This window comes from Mixophyes fleayi, chromosome 1, assembly GCF_038048845.1.
Source record: "Mixophyes fleayi isolate aMixFle1 chromosome 1, aMixFle1.hap1, whole genome shotgun sequence".
In the NCBI taxonomy this organism is placed as follows: domain Eukaryota; kingdom Metazoa; phylum Chordata; class Amphibia; order Anura; family Limnodynastidae; genus Mixophyes; species Mixophyes fleayi.
In genome coordinates this window covers 306,622,306-306,644,810 of record NC_134402.1, presented here as the reverse complement: position 1 = coordinate 306,644,810, position 22,505 = coordinate 306,622,306, and the positions used below count along the sequence as shown (strand labels likewise).

General features: G+C 39.9%; 2 protein-coding genes across 3 annotated transcripts; one reads left to right on the top strand and one right to left on the bottom strand.

The window, feature by feature from the left end:
• The first annotated feature begins 578 nt into the window (after positions 1-578).
• PSME1 (proteasome activator subunit 1) lies at positions 579-19,117 on the top strand. The gene is made up of 11 exons (XM_075211168.1): positions 579-761; positions 3,547-3,579; positions 3,681-3,743; positions 4,990-5,085; positions 7,672-7,717; positions 13,089-13,186; positions 13,349-13,417; positions 13,499-13,566; positions 13,685-13,739; positions 13,976-14,062; positions 18,876-19,117. Exons 1-11 carry the CDS (start codon positions 723-725, stop codon positions 18,954-18,956), a joined length of 735 nt encoding a protein of 244 aa, XP_075067269.1. The 5' UTR covers positions 579-722; the 3' UTR covers positions 18,957-19,117.
• A 43-nt stretch (positions 19,118-19,160) lies between these two features.
• Positions 19,161-22,151, bottom strand: EMC9 (ER membrane protein complex subunit 9). 2 transcript variants are annotated; one of them, XM_075211169.1, is made up of 6 exons: positions 22,078-22,151; positions 21,097-21,292; positions 20,794-20,870; positions 20,152-20,221; positions 19,971-20,068; positions 19,161-19,487 (listed from the first exon to the last, which is right to left on the bottom strand). In XM_075211169.1, exons 2-6 carry the CDS (start codon positions 21,286-21,288, stop codon positions 19,307-19,309), a joined length of 618 nt encoding a protein of 205 aa, XP_075067270.1. In that variant the 5' UTR covers positions 21,289-21,292; positions 22,078-22,151; the 3' UTR covers positions 19,161-19,306. The 2 variants fall into 2 exon arrangements, with proteins under 2 accessions (XP_075067270.1, XP_075067271.1); XM_075211170.1 differs by lacking the exon at positions 22,078-22,151 and adding an exon at positions 21,873-22,068.
• Between the last annotated feature and the right edge of the window lie 354 nt (positions 22,152-22,505).

Below are 22,505 nucleotides of genomic sequence, written 5' to 3'. Positions count from 1 at the left end.
CCAAAAACGAAGAGGAATGCATGATATCTGCTGCGATGCCCCCTTAATAAATTTGCGGAGGACACTGTGGGACCTTAATGACCCGTTAAAATCACTGTCGTGCTTTATTAAATATGCCCCATAGACCTTTTAGGGGGAAATTCAATTAGCTTCGATGTTCCTCTATGGGGTGGGAGGAAAAATGAGTGGAGATTTCTGTTAAAATCTCCGCCACAAAGTGTCTCCCGAATGCTTGCGAGACACTTCGCAGCTAATTGAATTCCCCTCTTACAGAACAAAGAAAAAAAGGAGCAAATTTGCACTGTTAAAATATGACCTCATTTGCATAGATAAACTAGGCATTTGTAAAATAACTAGTGTTTTTGATGTACCATAGAATTTTTAAACTTCATTAGAATGTATGGTTATGGATCATGTAACTCCCTTTAATTCACTTCTGGTCTATTGAATTAAATGTATACACATACATTACATGTCCAACAGTGTATCTAGCTCCATGTTATAACTTCCAGCTCCCCCTCCCTCCACACACACTTTACCCTCTTTTCTCTTCGTCACCTCTTTCTTCCTCTCACACAACCATCGCCCCTCCTCGATCCTGTAAAGTCCCTTCGTCTTTACTTTCACTTTCTCTTAAACGCTCCAACGACTACACTAATAAAGCAGCCAGCAGACAAATACGGGACGTTCTCCCCTCCTGCGACCTTAATCACTCTACGGAAATGGCCAACTTACATGTTTCACCAGCAGCTGTAGCCAAGGTGAGAAGTACAGGTGTATGTTTATGTGTTTGTGTGTGCCTAAATGTACATGTACGGACATATATTTATATGTACATATGTGTATGGATATATATATATTTGTTCTAGGTGCATAGCCTCAATTAGCCATATATACAATGTGCATAAACATTTCAGTATTCATGAGCATATATGAGCAGATAATATGTATAATACATGTAAGGAGTGTCACAGGGTTACACAGTAACATCAAATGAAACTAGAATCTCAGACCACATATATACTGAGGCCCACGCTGTATACACACTGATACTAACAGGTAGCAGTATATGAAAGCAGCGTTGTCATAAGGGTGAGGCCTGCTGTTGTATTTTGGTTTGCTGAATATATATATATATATATATATATATATATATATATACACACACACACACACACACACATATACAAACACACCTTTAGCTTTGTGAATAAAGATATTGTCACAATTCACATTAAAAGGTTAATAGAAAGAAGTTTTGGGCAGTTGAAAATCAAAGCGTTACATTACAGGTAGTGAAGAAATATAATCTGGAATTCAACTAGCATAAGATCTGGAAACAAGAAACATGAGTATTAAATGACAACCTGAATGAGGATTAAATATCATTACAAATCTCTTGTGCGTGGTCTGGGTATGTGGTGTTAATATACACAAACATCTGTGTACTAAGGTCTGAAAACGAGCATTACAGCTTATGTCTGCCTTGGACACTGCCTACAGAAATTGTTCCACCTTAATTAATTTGCTGAGTATTGTCCTTGTGACTTTACCAGCAGTATTTGCACAAACCTCATGGCAGGCATACATGGACTATAGCTGTTAACGTTACTTATTTTGTTTCACTCTATTCTGTTTTACACTTACTGCCAACTGTTGGAACATGCATGTTAGTGTTTTTCATTGTGAAAAGCAAAAAAGCAAAATAATAATAATTCACCCGGTTGTTATTAATTCTAATTTTAGGATCTACATTTAATATCAAAGGTTCAAAAATATTTATTTCTCTCAAGATTGATATTGTATTTCTAGGCTTCGTATTGTAAAGTATAAAGCACCTTAGTGTCATCTTTAATGGAAAGTTCCCAGCTACGCTTTTCCTCTTGTTTTAAGTTTGCCATATTGTAAAAATCTAGTTGGTCAATTTGGTTTGTTTCAAAATCTGCTCATATCTGATTGCTCAGAGTGAAAAATTAAGTTGCTTTGTGATCTGTACACACTTTATTTTTAGGAACTAAAGGGAAATAATGTGACATTTTGCCTACTCCCAGTCTGCTGGTGGTCCGTCCCCTGGCTGTCAGCAGTCGCGGCGGCTGCGGGCACCGCCGCGACTCTTACCTTACTCTTGCAGGCGTCTCGGCCGTCGCTATGGGGACCGGGACGTCACTTCCGGAAACCAAGGCAACGGTCGGACGCCAGCAGAAGTAGCGCTGCGTCCCGGCAGCTGGGGACAGCCGGGTGCATGCGCAGGAGCACTCACAAGCCTGTGGGCTAATTAGTTGTGGCTATCAGAACCTGCTCATGTGATATCAGAGTTAAGCTCTGATTGGCTGTTACTGGTATTTAAGACAGTGAGGTCTGCAGCCTCACTGCCGGTTATAGCGTCCTGTCCTCAGTTCTGCTGCCTGCTTGTTCTCTCTCTGCTTGGTGATTATTACCTTTGATTGACTTCCCGTGTATGACCTTTGCTTGTTTCTGGACCACTGAACCTACGCTTCTGAACCTGACCATTTGCCTGAAAACCGGATTCTGCTTCTGCTAGTGCTCCTGACCTTTCGCTTGTCCCTGGATTTCAAACCTGTGCTTGTGACCTCTGACCTTGGTTTTCCTGCCTGCTACTATCCGCCAATCACTCCACTCCTGGGTTCTCCTTAAGTCAGTATACGTTACTCGACCCTCTGTCGGCCCGCGGCCAAGTCTGTCCCCACCACTAGGGGCTCCAGCGAACACCGGGCCTTCAGAGTAGACCCCGAGTTTCATTGTACTGGCTTGGGAGTTCCTAACACTGGCAGGCATATTTGTCACTGAGTGAGAAGACCTCATCTTTCATGAATGTACCACCTGTTGTAAGGATGAGGCATGTGGTTCTGCTTGACATCAAGCAAGAGTCCCAGCTAATGAGCTACCTTAGCAGTCAGTTCCTGCCTTAGAGCTGTAATGAGCTTCTCATTGCTAGAAACCATCACATAATATACAGAAGAATTACAGTGAGATACCTATTAAAGGTGGCCCTACTTGTCCTGCTTTTTGGGCAACTTGTCAATTTAGACCACATTGGCCCAGGATTGCTACATGTCAGGTGTTGGTCTCCACCAAATACCAAAGGGGGCTGAAAATGATTAAAAAAAATCCATCCAGATTTAAATTGCACCCAACCCAAAATGTAATTGGACGGTGACCGCTATAGCTATTTGTGTATTGTCATTAAACAGACATACTAATAGAGATCCAGGCATTTGGCCTGACTACTGAATGGTAGGATCTGTCCCAGTTTGTTTGCCCACATATGTGAGTACATTGGAAACACATCTATCTGTTCTGTGTTTTGATCTGGATTTTATTGTATTTGGCCAGCTTATGATTGCTATTTGAAGGGGCATTGTAGCAGACAAAATGGCTAAGGAGACATGTTTAAAAACTTTTAAAAACTGGGTCTGGTCCTGGATTATCAGGGAGGGCTGACTACTACGAATAGTGTGACATGAAGCAACCAATCAAAAACATCTTTATAACCAAACCATCTATTAACAATTCCTCTTGTCACAGGTGGATGGATTCCGGAGTCAGCTCAGTAAGGAGGTAAGGAGATGTTTAATGACATGTTAGTTTTATCGTTAGTGTTGTCAGTCACTAATCTCCCTCAGCTCTCTATCACATTGTCCTCTTTACTTCCTCCCCAGGCTGATGAGCTGATCTCAGTGGGATTTCCCCAGAAGATTGCTGAGCTAGACAAACTCATCAGTGTAAGTTGGGTCCATGCTGCAAAACTATTGGTGTAATTATTTAAGCAATAAGAAAAATATTATGGTGGGTTATTTTCTGGAATCTACCCTGGAGTTTTAGAAATCTACTTCATAAGGACCATACTACACTTACTAATTGTCAAATAATCGCAGAGCATTTCATTTTGGGCAAATGCACCTGTTTGCTGTCTTGTGAATACATAGGTGCACAGCCACTTTGGGCTTTTGGGAAGTGCCTCTGTGGAAATATTTGGAGCAATCAGTTTTTGAGATGTGAGTGTGAATGGTGGAAATCCTGTAATTACTTTGGGACCTCCACCCTAATGAGTTACACCTTTTTCATTTCCTTATAGAATGCTGCTTGATGAAGTATCATTTATGTCCTAAATAAGTCATTAGAGTAAAGAAATAACATGGCCGTTTTGATTTTTGTGTGTCACATTTGAACATTTAAAATCACTCTGGCACTAAATCTAGAGACAACCTAAAAAGAATATATTAATATACTCTTTATTTGTACCAGAAAATAAAATTAAAAATATTATTTTTTTATGAAAAAATAATGATCTTTCAAAAGTGAATACAGAAATGCCAGTATTTCCTCAAATGAATTATTGGCATCATAGTACCTGGATTGGAAAAATTTATTTTTCTGATATTTAGGGTGGATGACCATATAGGGAATATTTATTGAGGCGCATTTCTCAGTAACTTGGATGATGCAAAAGGTATTCAATTAAAAGTATTGGACGAAGCATGATCACCACCTCCTCCGAGTGTCAAAATGGAGACATAATACAGGAATGAAAGAAGGTCAGCATCGCCTAAGTAACCAGGAATCTCATTCCAAAACACACAATCTCCATGTGAAGCTCATTTAAACGTCTCTTCCAGAAACACATTACAGTGCAAATGAGCCTTAGAGGTGCAAGGAAAAATGACCAGAGATACCTACCGTAATTTCAGGCAATATGCGCAGCGCGATGTCCGTGCGCCACATCGGCGGCAATGAGTCTCCTCCTTAGTGTCTACATCTGTAAATGCTGCTATATATAGATGCAAATCATAACTAGATTCCCTGTTGTCTACAGTGACCTCACACAGCCCGTACTGTCTGCAGTCCCAGGTCAACCCCAAATATAGGCGCATCATTTTATTGTGGGGAGTGATATAGCAATCTGTCAATGCTTTTATTTATTTTATGGGATTTTTCTACTGTAATTCTTATATTGTTTTCTTCACTTAGTCTACAGAGCTGAATGTTACTGATTTGACAACACTGCGAGCTGAGCTGGATATACCAATACCAGACCCTGAGAAAGAGAAAGAGAAAGAGAAAGCGGTGAGAAACTAACAGTGACAGATCAATCCAACACTCCCATTAAATAAAACCAGCATAACTGTTAGTTCCAGTATTATAGGTTCTGCTCCAGCTAGTTGTTTTTGGCCACAGGATGATATCCTGATGACAGCCTAGAAGTAGGGATTACGTAGCTAATACTTACTAAAGCTGAAACGGTGAAAGTACTTTAAAAATCCAGTCATGGCAGAGTGAGGACTGTTCCTGAACTCCAACTTGACCACAGAAACTAGTCTTTCATAGTGAAAGAGGCCGAAAGAGACATATAGGGGCATATTCAATTGACGGCGGGATCGCCAAAAATCCTGCGCTCAAAAAATATTACCGTTAATACGGTAATATCTCGCTGGATTTCAGCTGGCAGCTCCCTGAGATCCAGTGAGTAAATTACCGTATTAACGGTTTTCTCGCGCAGGATTACCGTAATAACGGTAATATTTTTTGAGCGCGGAACTTTCGGCGATCCCGCCGTCAATTGAATATGGCCCATAGTGCTGGAAATAATTGATGTATTTTAAAGGATATGTCTGCTCAGGGTCATTATTACTAATAACTGGTCCTAGTGTTCCATGTACATCATCTGCTGGAATGTTACGGCCCACCTGCTCCTCCACTTAAGTCTTCACTCATCTCAACCTGAGACCAGGCAGACCAGACAGGACTGTAATGAAGAGAATGGTGGCAGCTGTTTTGATAAGTGCCCATGGTCATGTATTCAGGTGTTGTTATTCTCTGCAAATGCTGGAGAATGTAATAGAGCTGCAGGTGATGTACTGGTAACTACGGATAGTCATCATCCTAAACTAAATCTGTCAAGAATGCTATTTGTCCCATTGCTGATAGCATCTGCTACTCTGTCTGACATCAGTCTACTGTAGTGTAGCTGTTGGAGTGGCAGGATTTGAAGTCTCCCATTTTACCAAAATACTCTGCTGCTTGGTGTTTAACACACATTTGGCATAGCCAGTGATGTCACAGCCAGTTTGAATAGTAAAAGTGACATTTTTTGTAACAGTCCACCTACTGTATGCCGTCTCTCATCCCTTCCATGTGCCAAATAGGGTTGGATTTATTTTATTGTTCTTTATATGTTCTCTCCATGTTTGCGTGGGTTTCCTCCGGGTGCTCCAGTTTCCTCCCACAATCCAAAAGCATACTGTGTGTGTATATGTTAGGGAATTTAGACTGTAAGCTCTATTTGGGTAGGGACTGATGCGAGTGAGTTCTCTGTACAGCGCTACAGAATTAGTGGCGTTATATAAATAGCTGCTGCTGATGATGATACAGGAGGACTTGGCCCATCTTTGCTGCATTTGGGGGGGGGGGGGGGGATCCTATCAAACGGAACAGCTGGTACCTAACAATATTCAACATTTGCACATGAAAGAAGAAAAAATTGAGTAGGGTTAGTAGATCCAATTGCTGAATTGCGTTTATTGAGCTCTGTGTGTCAGTAAGAGGGGGTGATCTGTAGGACATATATTTTACTGGAAAATGTTCCGTTTTAACAATTGGAATTAATTGTAAGCCATAAAGTTAATTTTATGTCTTACACACTTTATTGTAGTAGCTCAAACTTAGAGGAAGGATATATTACTATTCTGTTTAATCCACATTCACTGTTCATCTTGAGAAAACACCATATTCTCCTATCATCTCATGATTGTAAAAGTCCAAAGTTAAATAAGAGATAAGAAGGGCATCCGTAGTGTGGAGTGTTGCAAAAATTAGAATAGTAAGCTTGCCACCACAACAGAATTATTGGCTGATTTACAGATTACTCACAGTTTCGACAATGAGACCAGAAAACACAAAGAGGTAAACTGTAGAAGCTGCGGGTTTCAAAAAGTGGAGATGTTGCCTATAGCAACCAGTCAGATTCTAGCTGTCATTTTGTAGAATGTACTAAATAAATGATAACTAGAATCTGATGGTTGCTATAGGCAACATCTCCACTTTTTCAAACCTGCTGCTTGATAAATTTACCCCAAAGCTTTAAAAGAAAATTCCCAGCAAACATTGTTAACAGTCTGCATCAATAATAACCAGAGCATTTTTTCTATGCAGATACATTTACAAACACTGCAATAACTTTGTTGATATACTGCACAGCCAATCAGTGAGGTGGAGCACACAAGTCCTGTGCCACATGCATGGCAGGTTAATACTCTGCCTTCACTGGACCCCATCTGACTACGACACATGTCTGATAGTAATCTTCTCAAAATTGATAGGATCATTATTGGGCATGGTAAATGTTGTTATAAAGTAGCCACATATGACTGTTATTGGCCACCTTGTGACTGCACTAACAATCATGTTCAACCCAAACGCCAAATGACCAGATCTCATACCATTTGACCACCTATGTGTGTCAGGATTGGCCTATGTGTGTCCAGATTAAGAGCTGTGGAATGAAGGAGAATAAATACTTCAACACACTGTATTAAAAGTTAGGGTAAGTCTGCACAGTTCGTGTATGATAATATATTATTTTGAGTTTAATTGTTCCTTTAAAAGAAATCGATAGACATCCTTACTAAGTAAATATTTTTTTTTATCATCTAGAAGAAAGAAAAAGATGAAAAAAAGAAAGATGAAGAAGAGGAGAAGGGTAAAGAGTTTAAACTTTGTTTATGTTCTTACCTCCAGCCCTATGGGTAAAATATGTCTAGTAACACTGGACTTCGCTACTGTACAATTTTTCTGACTTTCAGGAGTTTATATTTCAGGAGCCATTTAACATAGAAGATGTGTTTTTATTTAAAGTATTACAAAGTAAAAGAATGATAGTTCTCCTTCCAAGTTTTTTTGGAACACAAAGTTTTTTTTTTACTACACAGGTACTATTATTATTGTTATGTCCTCTCAATAGCAAAAATACCTACAAGTAATGAAGAATTCAAAATGTTGCTAATACCAAAGTCATTATGTAGGCAATATGTTTACACTATTATTACTGATAATAATTAATAATGGCATTTCACTTGCTTTGTTGTGTGATGCCCTGAGGTATTAGTTTTCCTACTGTTATAAAATTATAAAAAAAAACTTTTTTTAATGCACCAGTAGACGATACACACCAATGGCAAAATAGTAGCTTTTGTATTAGTTGAAATGCTTCATTTTGGGAGCCAACTAATATTATTATTATTATTATTATTATTATCGTTTATTTGTAGGGCCCTACAAGGTTTCCGCAGCGTCGCACACAGTATAAACAGTAGAATATACAGTAGACTATACAAGGTAGAACAGTACAGAACAATAAACACACAGTACCAGTACTTCAGAAACTCCGGGAGGGCAGATACAGTAGAGACAGAGCAGAAGAACAGGTATGGAGACTGGAGGGAAGAGGGCCCTGCTCATTCGAGCTTACATCCTAAGGGAGGGTAAACAAAGTCAGGCACAAAAGGGGGCCCTTGAATCAAAGGGAGAGAGAAGAGGGGTCAAGGGAGGATGAGCAGAAGAGATGAGAGGTTAAATGGATGGTTGGTAGGCCTTAAAGAACATGTGAGTTTTAAGTGCCCGTTTGAAGGAGCACAGATTGGGAGAGAGACAGAACTAATATTCCAATTCTGTTGACCTGGGTGCATCATAAGTCCGAATTCAAGAAAAATAAATGTTTAATATTACAAATTTACAGAAACAACCAAGTGGGCTTAATTCCAGGGTGCCAGGCCAGGGATAACACACGTAGGGCTACAGACCTTATTCAGATTATTAATCGTAGATATACTCTGGCGATAATGCTTTCCCTAGATGTCGAAAAGGCGTTTGATCGGATATTGTGGCACTGCATGTTTCAAACCCTGCCGGCCTATGACATCTTGGCAGAATTTCTGTCGGGTATCGCCAGCCTGTATGCGCCCCCTGCAGCCAGGGTTCTAATTGACTGTTCCCTCTCCTACTCTTTCTTCCTTTCTAATGGGACTAGACAGGGCTGCCCTCTGTCCCCCTGGTATTTGCCCTGGTAATTGAACCTTTTGCCGCTATGGCTGCACAGACTGGCCCTGTGTGGGGGTGGGGCCCCGAGAGTTCAAAATATCCCTATTTGCTGATGATGTCCTCCTCTCCCTCACTCACCCTCAGACCTCCCTTCCACCACTCTATCAGCTTATGGATACGTATGGGGCTCTATCTGGCTATAAAATATTTTTTTCAAAATCTGAGGCCTTGCTGTTACATGTCCCCCCCTTGCTGAAGGCCACTATCCAAGCATCATTTGCTTCAAAGTGGCAAAAACACTGGATTAAATACCTCAGGGTCTACATCACTTTTCACTATGACATCTCTACCCAGACAATTTTCCTCAACTCCTTACTAGAATCAAACATGACCACCTCATCTGGAAGGGATATATCATTTCGTGGCTGGAGAGTATTATTTCTATAAAGATGAACCTGATCCCCAAACTTCTATACTTGTTCTAAACTCTCCCCTTTAAGGTCGCAATCCTCCTTTCTTAAATTTATATGGAAAGGTAAGACTCCCCGAATCTCTCTAGCATTTCTTAGGAAACCTAGGATCCGAGGGGGGCTGGGATTCCCCGATGTCAAGCTTTATTATTATGCATCTCACCTGCGCCGCTGGCGGCAACTTATGCCCCCTGCCACACCATAGCTTGGGTAGATCTGGAAACGCATTTTGTTGGGGTCCATACTTTGACATCAGTTTGGGTCCTTCTCTCGCCCCCCTTTGGCTACCTTCCTCTCCTCTTTAAAATTTTGCCTGTCTGGGACTTTTGCAGGTCCTGATTTAGTTTGACATCCCCTATATCCCCCCTGGTGCCTCTCGGGAACAACCCAAATTTCTCTCCTGGCCTCTCTACCCCTTCCTTCACAAAATGGATTCAGGCTGGGATAAAGGGGGCCCATGATCTGACTGCCGGCACTGCCTGGGCCTCTCTCTCTGAAATCCAACACAAATCTACCCATTTTCAGTAGTAGAGACTATAAATTATTGCATATAAAGTAGAGATGTTCACTGACCCCCGTGTTTTGGTTTTGGTCTTGGATCTGGATTAACTTCGGGTTTTGGTTTTGATTTTGCCAAAACTGCCCTTGCGTGTTTTGGTTTTGGATCCCTATTTTATTCTAATTTTTTTTTGCTAAAATCACGTAATTTTGCTTTTTTTCCCCTACATTATTATTAACCTCAGTAACACTAATTTCAAATCATTTGCAGTCAATTTTGACCATCTAACAGGTCACAATATTATTTTCATACACTTTCAAACAAAGACCGCAGCGACCTGGTTGGATGCTAAACGACAGAGCAATGGCTCAAACACACGGCAGTTCATAGCACATCTAGGAAACATTTCCACACAGCAGTGGCAGAAAAGAAAAGTGGTGCAAGATGGAATTGTCCTTGGATCATGAAATCAGTTATGGTTCATTTGATCGCTTTACCCGTTCCTTGGATAAATGTGGTAATACTACAGGTAATACATGCATGCATGCTTTTATCAGACCCTGACCAATCCAAGGTGCCAGACAATGCACTAAAAAGAGCCATTGTAATTCACAGCAAACAGCAAGTTCATCCCTGAGCCCAGAATGAGCCCCAATTCCCCAAAAATTATAATATAGTTAGGTACCTTTGACGTAAAGTGCAGATTACAAACACTTTGTGCAATACTGATGAAACAGCAGCAAAGTGAAAGGTAATACATATACACGTCTATTAAGACATCCATGCTTACATTACTGTGGCTTTACAAACGCTACAAATGGCTAGACAACTGTTGTCAGGATTTGGGTAAAAATATTTCCACATATAAGAGGTGGATTTTCTGGTCTTATGCCCAGGCATGACAATGGCCTTCTTCTTATCATGTGCAAGAACTGCTTCCACTGGTGCAGGACTTACACAAACAACATTATCCTCATTAACATCCTCATTAGCGCCCTCGTAGCTACACAAATATCCCCCTCATTCTGTTGCAATTCCAAAGTGGCATCCTCAATTTGTGTATCACCGGCTACACTTGTTCTGTTTATGCAAACATCTGCAGAAATGCTGAAAGGGGCCTTCTTTATGGGTACACTATCAGAAAGGTCAGGATTACACATAGCACTCGTGGATAGACTCTCCTCAGGAATTTGTGTTATTTCTGAATCTGAACATACATTTTCCTCCAATGCCTTACTGTTTTCTTCCAGCTCAGCCTTTACACGTAAAAGTATTTGTACACCACTTTTGGAGTCCCAATGACAAGGTCTTGCTTGGTCATGACTGACCTTTCAAGAAGATGCCTCAGTGACAGTTGCAGAACTCGCATTCATAGAGAAAGGCGAAGGCCTCATTCTTTCCTTGCCACTGCATGTGTAGAATGGCATGATGGCAATTTTATTTTTTTCTGCAGATAACTTTGCCTGGATTACAGGTCTTTTTTTCTTGACTAAGGTCAAAAGGTGTTTTTTACATTTTTGTTTCCCTGACTTAAAAACACTATGCACTTTAACATAGGCTTTAGTAGATGCATAGAGGGATTACTATCATCATGTCTGGTGCCAGCAGCTGCTTTGTGCTCCTGGTCTTCTGTGTACTGCTGTGAATCCATTTTGATAACATAGTACAATGTGACTGCAGATTAAGAACAACACTGCCAGCCCTATTATTTGTATTTCAGCAATGACAATTAGCAATGGAGCCATGGACCTCTCCTCTCTTGTGTGTTACCTATATAACACCGTACAATTTGACTGCAGATTTAGAAGACCAAGACTTCCAGCACTATTATTTGTATTTCAGCAATGACAATTAGCAATGGAGCTCTCCTCTTCGTGTGTTACCCTATGTAACATAGTACAATGTGACTGCAGATTTAGAAGACCAAGACTGCCAGCCCTTTTATTTCTATTTCAACAATGTCAATTAGCAATGGAGCAATGGAGCTCTCCTCTTTGTGTATTATCTATATAACACAGTACAATGTGACTGCAGATTTAGAAGACCAAGCCTGCCAGACTATTATTTTTATTACAGACATCCCCAGCTGCTGCTGAAATATGCTGAATATGAGAGGAGAAATGACCACAAAAAAAACCAAAATAAAATATTATGCAGCCAAGAAAACCGCCTTAGCTCCGGCAGGCACAAACAAAGACTTCAAAGGTTCAGGAAGCAGCCAATGAGTATATAGAGGGGGAGGATCTTGAATATTATTGGTAAATTTGAAAGTGCCCAGTGCTCTAGCCAGCACACTCTATACCCCAGCATCTCCAGTGTCCCCAATGGATGAAAGAGAAAAGTTGTTGTGTATAGCTGTGTGAAAAACAAACAAACAGAGGTGCATAGTTTCAAGTAGACTTATTTGCATATCTCATGAAAATAGTTAACTACTATTGTTGCTACTGGGTATCAAAATTTCAAAATGTATTATCTGGCAACTCAACTTGCCCAGTGTGTTCCCTGCAGGTTTGGGCAATTATTGAAGCTACCACCTGCCAGCTAGCGGCAGACTGGAGATCATCACCAGCCCCGACCAAATTCTGATATGAGTACCGAAAGGAATACATGACATGCCTTGTTAGCTATTTGGCTTTTGGTAATGCCTGGGAACCTTGGGCTGCTTGCAACACAGTACACCTACCCCTGACTACTTAACAGTCCTCGTCCAGTTTCACCATTCATGTTCCTCCCCCTGGACATGACTGCTCCCCTTTCCCCTTCTTCTTGACCTCTCGCTCCCTTGCCTTTCTTCGTGTCACACTGTTCTGTTAGTAAAAAACCCCTGGTTGATGGGCTCTTCAACTTGCTCCAACCCTGAGTACCACTGTGTTTGTTATGCAATTAAATTATTTTCATGTCTTCACGGCATTTGTCTATGTTATTTTTATCTGCTGGACTGTTCAACCTTGAAGCAAATAAAACTTAAACAAAATAGTTAACAGTTGGAACTAGACACAATAATGTTTTGTTGTTTTTTTAAAGGCACAAGTAAACGCTTCATGACATCTCTCTCCTCACTGTAGGTCCCCCCTGTGGTCCCATTTCCTGCAATGAGAAAATCACAAGTTTGCAAAGAAAAATCAAGAGTGAAATCCAAGAACTAAAGGAAAATTTGAATATGGTGAGAAAGAGGGAACTGAAAGGAGTACAGAGGTAGTGAAGGTGTGGAATGGAAGCAGGCGCTGTGAACTGGTAGATGTGAGAATGTAGTAGCTAAAAATGAGAATTGGAAAGTAATGAGATAAGCACTTCTCCTACACTCTGTATTTTTTGCCCTTCTCAGGTTTCTCTTTGGCTGCAGCTTCAGATTCCACAGATTGAAGACGGGAATAACTTTGGAGTTGCTGTTCAGGTGAGTCATGTGACACTTGCGCATGATGCAACACTGCCGTTTATATTGACATATACTATGTTAGTCTCTTTCTGTTATCAGGAAAAAGTATTTGAAGTGATGACAAGCCTGAGGACCAAGTTAGATGCATCCAATACTGCGATATCAAAGTGAGTACTTTTCAGATAGCAGTAATTATTTCTTACAAAACGTAGTTGGTTTATATCACTTAGAGTTTCAAACATATTTGCACTTGTTTTTATTAGCTGTAATCATTATTCCATTTAGATATCTCTCTGATCGAGGAGATGCCGTGGCCAAAGCAGCAAAAGGTCCCCATGTGGTAAGAGTCCATGCTTAGCTTATCCATATCAGTGTTTTCCTCTGTTCCACACTTATGACAGACCCTCAAGTCGTCTCGAATTGGGGCGAATACTATTTCACAAGAAACATTTTCCAAATGATCACTGTAGAATCCGAGAATTTTTGGTGTTAACGGCTGAATAAAGTAACTGTTTATCATGAAAGAGAGCCCAAATCCTTTGTCATATCAAACCTGTTCTCTTTTACTTTTCTCAGGGTGATTATCGTGCTCTAGTTCATCAGCTGGATGAATCCCAATACTCTGAGCTGCGGATCACAGCTTTGGAAATAAGGAACTTCTATGTGAGTGCTGCAGGGGGAGTGTGTTTATCTGTCATTATGAAGCTATCTGTTGGCCTGGTGTAAAGCAGTCTGTTCTTGTGGCACATGAAAGTGACAGCTGATCAAATCCAACTAGTGTCCTAATCTGGCCTTATTATTCATGCAACATAATTGTAGATCACATTTCAAAGGGAATTGCATAGCTAGTAACCACATTGACACCGTTGCTTGTAACCATGTGAAAGACATTTGAAATGCTTTAAAAGTGGTCTTCAAATGAACTTTTACACATATGGTACAATTGTGCAAATCATAACATTATTAAACATTGTATCCCAAAAGAGCCTGGAACCTACTGCATATTTTAAATAGAGCCCCTTTTATTTGTTTAAATCACACCTGTCATCTACACATTAACAGATATCTCGACAAATATATATTATCGTTGTTTGTTATAGTCTCCTTTATATACACATTTGTACATGTCAGCATGAGCATAACCATCTTTTTATCAGGTACACTATAGTAATGAGGCTGAACATGAGGTACTGGAATATCATGTGTCATGACATCGACAAAGTGTAAGAACATTTAGTACAAACACCCACTTTACATAGGCTTGAGATTGGCTCTGAGTAATCACATGAGATTACACTGAAATTATAACAGCTATAAGAACAGCCTTCCACAACAGTCAAATTTTACTCTGCCAATGATAAAATAGAAGGGCGGTCATTGCAGAGTGCGAGGGACAGTTTTACAACTGGTTTTCTCAAAATATAGCATGTTTTAATAACTACATTTTTAAATGAAGATTTATTAGGCTTTACTGTTAATAGTACATTTTTTATTTCTGCATGTCAGGTACATTAAAGATCCTTTAGTAAAGGTACACACATTAGCTGTTAGAAGTTGACAGTTTTATTAAATAAATCAGTGCACATACTTGCAGTCTGCATCATCATTTTTAACCCAGTATTGGAAAAATAATGTTTCTCCTGCCTACCATTGGGGGACACTGCGAGACATTGGGGTATAGTAGGTGGGACTAGGAGTTTAGGCACTTACACTTGTTTAATTCACACTCCCCTACTATGCCCCTCCTCACCTGCAGATACCTTAGTATTTTTTCAGTGCCTAGAAGATAGGTCACTTTGGTATAGGCTCCTGCCTATACTTTAATTAGATATAGGTTTTCATGTTTTTATTTTACTTCTCTTTACAGGTGTAGTGCAGGGATCGAACTCAAGACCCAGAGGAGTGAAAAGCCTGTTGGCTTCCTTCACTCTGGGTCCCTGTAGAGAAGGGAGCAAAGGTTAATCCTCGGCCCCCAGGGGAGCGCAGAGGCACTGTTAGGCGAGGAGCCACGAGGCCTGGTGACAAGTTTACGGCATGACAGACCGCCTCCAGGGGAGTCTGGTGGGGGCACATCTTCTTTGCTTCCAGAGCCAGTGGTGGACATCCACCACGGATATTTGGGTGCGAGGATGTGTGTCCCGGGGCTATGTCATCGACTTTTCCACAGCGGAGGTTCTTCTCCACAGCCCTTCCTGTTGGCCCCTCAGGCGCAAGGCACTTCAGGAAGCCATCCAGAAGCTGCTGGAAGCCGGAGTCATTGTCCAGGTTTTTCAGCAGGAGAGGGGTCAGGTGTTTTATTTCAACCTCTTCCTGTTACCCAAGCCGGAAGGGGCCTTCCGTCCCATTTTAGACCTTCAGGCACTCAACAAGCAGGTCAGAATTCTCAAAATTCGGATAGAGTCCCTTCGTACTGTCATTGCAGGCATGGAACAGGGCAGGGAGAGTTCCTAGGGTCCATAGACATCATAGATGCCTACTTGCATGTACCAATCTATTTCGCTCGTGCTTTGTCAAGCTTGACAAAGCACGAGCGAAACGCGCGTTGGAATTAAGGCGGATATACACGCCGATACTATATTGTAATTCTTACCTACAGCCTAATCCTGTTAAAAGTTGTTTTCACAACTAAATCCTCTTTCTATAACAAGTTGTTTTTACAACTAAATCCTCTTCCTGCATACTATAGAAATGTGCCTCTGACAGAGATGATTAGAAGTGGCTATATAACGCTGTCAATGCAGGGATCTAGACACGTTTACGATTAAACCTAATTGACCACATTGGCTGCGTAGATAGTTCAATTTGTTTTAAACTAGTAATATAAATAGCCTCAGTACAAGATAAGATTCACAAGTGGCCTTTGAATTATTAACAAATATAAATGAGATCAGCATTTGCTATCATAGATGGTAATATCACAAAGGCTCGACTCTGCTTACTGGTATTTTAATGTAAAGCCAGGAATGATTGCATTAAAACAATACAGCTAACAGCCACCCACACGGGTTAGGAGTGGAATAATTGCCGGCGAGATAGATGATTAAAAGCATCCCGACACGCTGCTGTGTTATATTCTATATAGCCGGACTTTCTGTTTAGAGTATAAAGCACTCAAAATGAATGATCTAGTGTTATAAAATAGGACATTCATTTGAGATCTAGAAGTGCTTAATTATCTTACTGAGCGACTCCTAAACGGAACATTAATAAAGCAAACACCTGAGGCATACAGCTACACAGGGCAACAATATAATACCTTGGCATTGTCCTAATTAGAGAGACAGTGCCATAGATCATATGCTGTATACAGATTTATCTGCCACAAGTTGGAGATACTGAACGTTAATACAAGGCAGTTTGATATACAGCTGGACCCCGCTCTGTGCAGAACGTCCGAATGTAGGATTTTGTATGGTGGAATTGATAAACTGTTTGCTGATTTATAAAGTGAACACTTCACTAGAAGCAATACGAGATGATATTGCTTTAATATTATGTAACTACATAATATGATGCTGTAGCTGGTTACTTTGTATCATTATAGTATCAATCTATTTGGGATGGACACATGAGCATTGTAATGCAAGTTCTCAGTAATCTGTAGAATTCAGTACTATAAAACGAGGCACATTTATTTATCTAGCATTATTGAAGATACCTTTATCAAGCAGCCAATACTATGAGCATAGAGGACTACAGGTATTATCAGGGGAATACAGAGATATATATCTTGCAGTTTAGACAATATTTAATCATTGGTAATAACTACAGGAGAGTCCAGTTGTTGCATTACACTTTAATAAATATGGAATATAAATATTTTGAAAAACATTTGACAAGGCTGTATGGTGAAAATGACTTTTGTTTTTAATCACATTCTCATACTTTGTTTTCACTTTTCTACTATCTATTAATATTTCCCTTTTTGTTTGTTTTAATACATTTAATAAAATGATTTTTGTATAGTAAAATGTGAACTTAGAGTGCATCCTTCATGGGAGAGAGGTTTTTCTTTTCCTCTTTGTAATTAAGCAGCTTCCAAGCAGTCTCTCGCCCACTGGATCACTTCCACGATTAGGTTGGCTTATGTTCGGCCTGTCCCAGTAATAGCTGACTCTGCTAGGGATGTTGGCGCTTCTTGGGTGGCACGTCATGGTGCTTCGGCAGAGCAGTTGTGCAGGACGACTACGTGTTCGACTTTTCATACCTTTTCCAAAATTGTAAAGGTTGCAGGGCTGTGCATCCGCTGATGTGAGATTTGGGCGCAGAGTAATGCGCGCAGCCGTTCCAGAGTAATCCCTCCCTTAGAGGCAGCTTTGGTATGTCCCCAATTTCTCGTAGTGTCCCCCAATGACAGAAAAGAGAAAATAGGATTTTTATCACCGTAAAATCTGGCTCTCCGACTCCTTGGGGGACACTGCGTACCCTCTCTTTGCTCTGTAAATAGTTCTGTTCCGTTATGGTTATTAGGTTCTACTTTTGCCCTTTTCTCTTACACTTGGTTATACAAAACTGAGGTATCTGCAGGAGAGGAGGGGCATAGTAGGGGAGGAGTGTGTGGCTTAAACAAGTGTAAGTGCCTATGGTGTCCATGGTATTGCCTCTACAACTCTAGCATTTCTCTTTGGGCTTCCATGGTGTCACATAAAATAGGGTTTTTGTTTTTTTTACTTCAGTGAATCTGAAAATAAATTATTATTTTTATATAGAATTTGTACAGTTATAAACATGATTTTTTTTAAGGCACAGTTTATCTGCCAAATCCACGTTAGTCACATTTTTTGCTGCATGGTATGCACAAAGGAGGCATCCAACAGACAACGGGGTTTACGATATCATTTAAACCAGCTAGTTTCTGCCATTGTTTAGTAGTATAAGCTCATAATCACTGAGCCAGCCCACCACACCATTCAAGTATGTTGTTGATAAAGAAGTTATGACTTCGGTGCAGCAATTTCCCATGCTTATTCTGAATATAGTGGAGTTTTTATCAGTTTATATAGATACAGAAATACATCCAATTTTGTCTCATTATTTACTCCTAATACATGCAATCAACTCTCACATCTTATTACTTTTACAAAATACTAAAGCTCTAGAGCATGGTATGTGGGTCACATCTGGAGTGGTGAGAGTCACTTCGCTTTCATTGGTAAATCCGGTTAGTGGATGGCTGGAAACTGCATGTAGGTGACCCCATGTTATCTCCTGATGGTACTGCTTGCTATTTGCATGATCTAGTCCTTTACCCTCACTGATAAACAAATAAATCTCTATAAGGTAGTTCAATCTTTGCCAGTCATTCGACTATTAGGCTGGACATGTGGATCAGACTATGTGTGAGCACCAAGCACCTAATATCCAACATATTAAAGGAGATTTTCTCAGTTGACCATTGTTATGAAAACAAAATTAATCACAACAAACACTTCAAATGAGTACCTCCATCACTGACCACGCTATTTTCCTTTCTCAGGCCACGCTGTGTGATGTCATTATCAAGAATTACAGCAAGATTAAACGACCTCGTGGAGACACCAAGAGACTCATCTACTAAGCACACTTAACCTGTCAACTTTTCTCTTTGGCAATAGCTTTCTGCCATGCTTCTTGTGATATGTTTCAACAGGATGTATATTTGCATTTTCTTTACTGTAATGCTTGATTCCCAGCTAAGGAGGCACTTGAAGTAAAATAAACATGTTAATGCTCTTGAAACTAAGGAATTGTGACATTTGCTAAAGGGATCAATGGGCCATAATAATTTTACATAACATATATAGTAGAATAGCTGTATATGTTATTACACAAACAGGCTGTATGCACAAAAATATATACATACAGCTATGAGACACAGTAAGAAAGTCCAGCAGTCAAGCCCCTAGCCAATTATAGGACTTCCAGAGTTCATTTGTTGCCATTTGCTGCTGCAGCTAGCCGTGCTATTTCAACATTCAACTCTTCATTGGTCCAGTCAGCTCTGATATCATCAAGGTGAGTGTCAAAGTCAATCAGTTGTTGATATGCTTTAGCTTGAATTAGTTGTCTTGTAATTCGTTGGGTCTCTTCCCAGTGACCCCACATTACCCTGTGAAAAAAAACAGCAATAAGCAATGTTCTAGATTCTATGTACATATTCCATACAAAACAATGATTTTCCTTACTAAAAAGAGTTGGCCTGTTTGACATAATGATACGTTACATTTAAATGCTCAGTCTAAAATGTATCTAAATTGTTGCTAGGTTTGTAGGTGTACATATGCGATTATTCATTATAATTACATTATACAACCCATTTGGTTCAAAAATGCATACTAATTTTCCACTTTTTCATACCATTAAAATGATCCCTTCCCTGTTTTATGTGGAAGTCCCTAATACCAGTGGCATCTTATGTAACAGAAATAACGTCACCCTATAGGTTAAAAAAAGATGGCCACTGCTATAGAAGCTTTAGGGAAGGAAAGAGAATCCATTTCAAAACGTTTTATTTTTAAAGCTGGGAATGACAAATCTAGTTTAAAGGAAAATGTTGGAGGAGTGATGCATATATCACAAAGGATATTCTTACAAGGTTTTGTCTTTGGGAACCCACTGCTTGCTGCTGTTCTGATGTAAAACTGTGAGAGGAGGGACCCCAGGACTGGGCGACAGACGCTCATTATTCATCTGATTAGAAACAAAAACAGAGACAGGCTGAGGAAAAAACAAACAAAATGATGGCTGACATGAAAGATGCTCAATTATCTCACCAGTATTAACACTGCATCTTCCTGGTATTCAGCTATCAATGACGCTGATCTAAGAGCAGCACTACTGATGCTGAAATGGCAAGAGAAAAAAAATGAATGTATAACATAGGAGGCACAGAGCAGACGCTATGAATGTGTGTGTAATTTTATATATCTATATATATATATATATATATATATATATATATATATATATATATATATTTATTTATTTATTTAATGTGTGTGTGTTTTGCCACCATGGGATGCGTTATTAGCACACTAAGTGCAGCATTTTCAACGACCTATCTAGAATAAGCATTTTAAATTGAGACTTGTGTGAGGCTTTCCTCAACAGTGGGGTAAAATGTAATGATATGAATATATTACTTTAGGGCTACACTTGCAATGGTGCCTTGTGATCATAATTCATTTCACCAAATGCAACTCTTAGAGAACCATTTACTAAAATAAAATGCAAGTGATTTTACATGAACAAGCTACCTGAAATTGCAAACTGAAACACAGCAAAAAATAGATCTATAAAGCAATTAAGTTTAGAAGAGATACTGTTTTATTATTTAAACATTGTAGGGTGTGACAGATGTGATGATAAGCCAGCTATGTGGTGAGACAGTGTTATGGTTTATGAGAGCTTTTCACCTGGTATCTCTAAGGCCAGAGTTCACTTGGTAAAAGCCAGCAATAACCAGTCCTTGAAGAACACTCCATGAGTCTATCTGCGGGACAGCCAGAGGGAGAGATGAGAGTGAAAGGATTGACAGATAAAGTGGAGTAGAGAGAAGAAAACAATAATGAAATGGAGAAAAATAAACACACATAAGCAATTACAAACAAACATTCATAAAGACAGTAAAAAGGAAATGACAGACAACGGTGACTTGTTAAGAAGAGCTGTAGGTTATAGAGAACCTAAGAAACAAAATCTATTAGACTATGTGGTACCTGTGTGAGAGCCACTTCTAGACTGAGTGCAAGTGGCAGGTGGAGGTGACCTATAGGGACACAATCACATAAAGTAATGCAGTCAGGTGTCCTGCGTCCCAGAAGAACTCCACTCACTGTACTTTGAGGATAGCGTGCTGCGTGTAAAATCATCTTTCCATACACACGTGTGCAGAGCTCAACTTCACACATTTTTCTGTAAAACATGATAAAACAATTAGCAACTTGTATGCTAAAGAAATTACTCTTTCATACATGACATACATCTACCCATACAAATAACCCAACCACTCCTCATAAGTACACATAAATCCACTCGGGGTACTATGCCACGATCATTATGGGCTGCTAAACAATTAGCTATGTAACAAATCCTATAGCCAGAGCAGTTTAATGCAAAGGAATTGTTCAGACAAGAATATTTTATGCAAATAAACTACCATCGAGTGAATGCAACTTAGGGTTTTTACATGTTTTGCATTTTTGTTTACAGGAATTCCTGTGCTGAAATAATTAGAGCTGTCATTACTTATATAAGTTTTATCTTGGAAAAAGCAGACATACTTAATATTATGCAAAAGGACAAAGCCTCTATTCTTGTGTCACTCTGGAACTAACAAGGAGATTAAATGTGTGGGCGGGGTGAGTGTCTGTCTCCCAGGTAATAGAAATGCTCAGTATAACTGGTGGATTCACATAGGGGATGACTTCTGTTAAAAATATAACTATGAGTGTCATTTATTTAAATTTGCGCTGGTGCTACCATATTAACATACCGAGCGATGTCCCTTTAGGCAGTGACCAGGTGCTATAGGTTATGTTGTTGGTGGTGAAGGTAACAGGAGCTCAACGTTGTACTGGGCGATAGGAATGAGCAGTGTTATCTACAGCTAGCACACGGCTGTTATACGGAGAGGACTTGTCTGCAGATAATACCAACAATGTGGCTCATAATGAGAATTAACAATAATAGCAACAGACCTGTCAGCTCAGCTCCACCCCAGAACTCGGCTTCACCGGCTAAATAACTCCGCCCACACAAAGCGCTGATTGGCGAACAGACACGGAAACTCACAAAGTGAGTTCTGATTGGCGGAGCGGCAGGTTATTTCCGCTTGTTTCCTTCATTAGGGAGAGATTGGCCAATGGGATGCTACATCCTGTTGGGTGTAGAGGTCGGCACCTCTCCGCTTTAGTCCGCCTCCTCTGGTGTAGTATAAGGTGTGCTGGCTCTGTGTAGTCACTATTATATGTACACTACATACAATCTTCTGAGCCCAACACAAATTAAACATAGGTATATGAGTACTGAACTCTTTAAAAAGATAAATAGTTCATCTTCATTATTATTTGATCGTTTTTATTATACTAAGCTGTGAATTGGGAGTCTGTAAGTTAGGGCAGATGGA

Coding starts and splice junctions, on each gene's coding strand:
- PSME1 (XM_075211168.1), top strand. CDS start 723: ATGGCCAACTTACATGTTTCACCAGCAGCTGTAGCCAAG. Junction 13,418..13,498: donor ACTTTGGAGTTGCTGTTCAG/GTGAGTCATGTG, acceptor TTCTGTTATCAG/GAAAAAGTATTTGAAGTGAT. Junction 14,063..18,875: donor TGGAAATAAGGAACTTCTAT/GTGAGTGCTGCA, acceptor TTCCTTTCTCAG/GCCACGCTGTGTGATGTCAT.
- EMC9 (XM_075211169.1), bottom strand. CDS start 21,288: ATGTGTGAAGTTGAGCTCTGCACACGTGTGTATGGAAAGATGATTTTA. Junction 20,871..21,096: donor TAGAAGTGGCTCTCACACAG/GTACCACATAGT, acceptor GCTGTCCCGCAG/ATAGACTCATGGAGTGTTCT. Junction 20,222..20,793: donor TCTGGCCTTAGAGATACCAG/GTGAAAAGCTCT, acceptor TTGCCATTTCAG/CATCAGTAGTGCTGCTCTTA.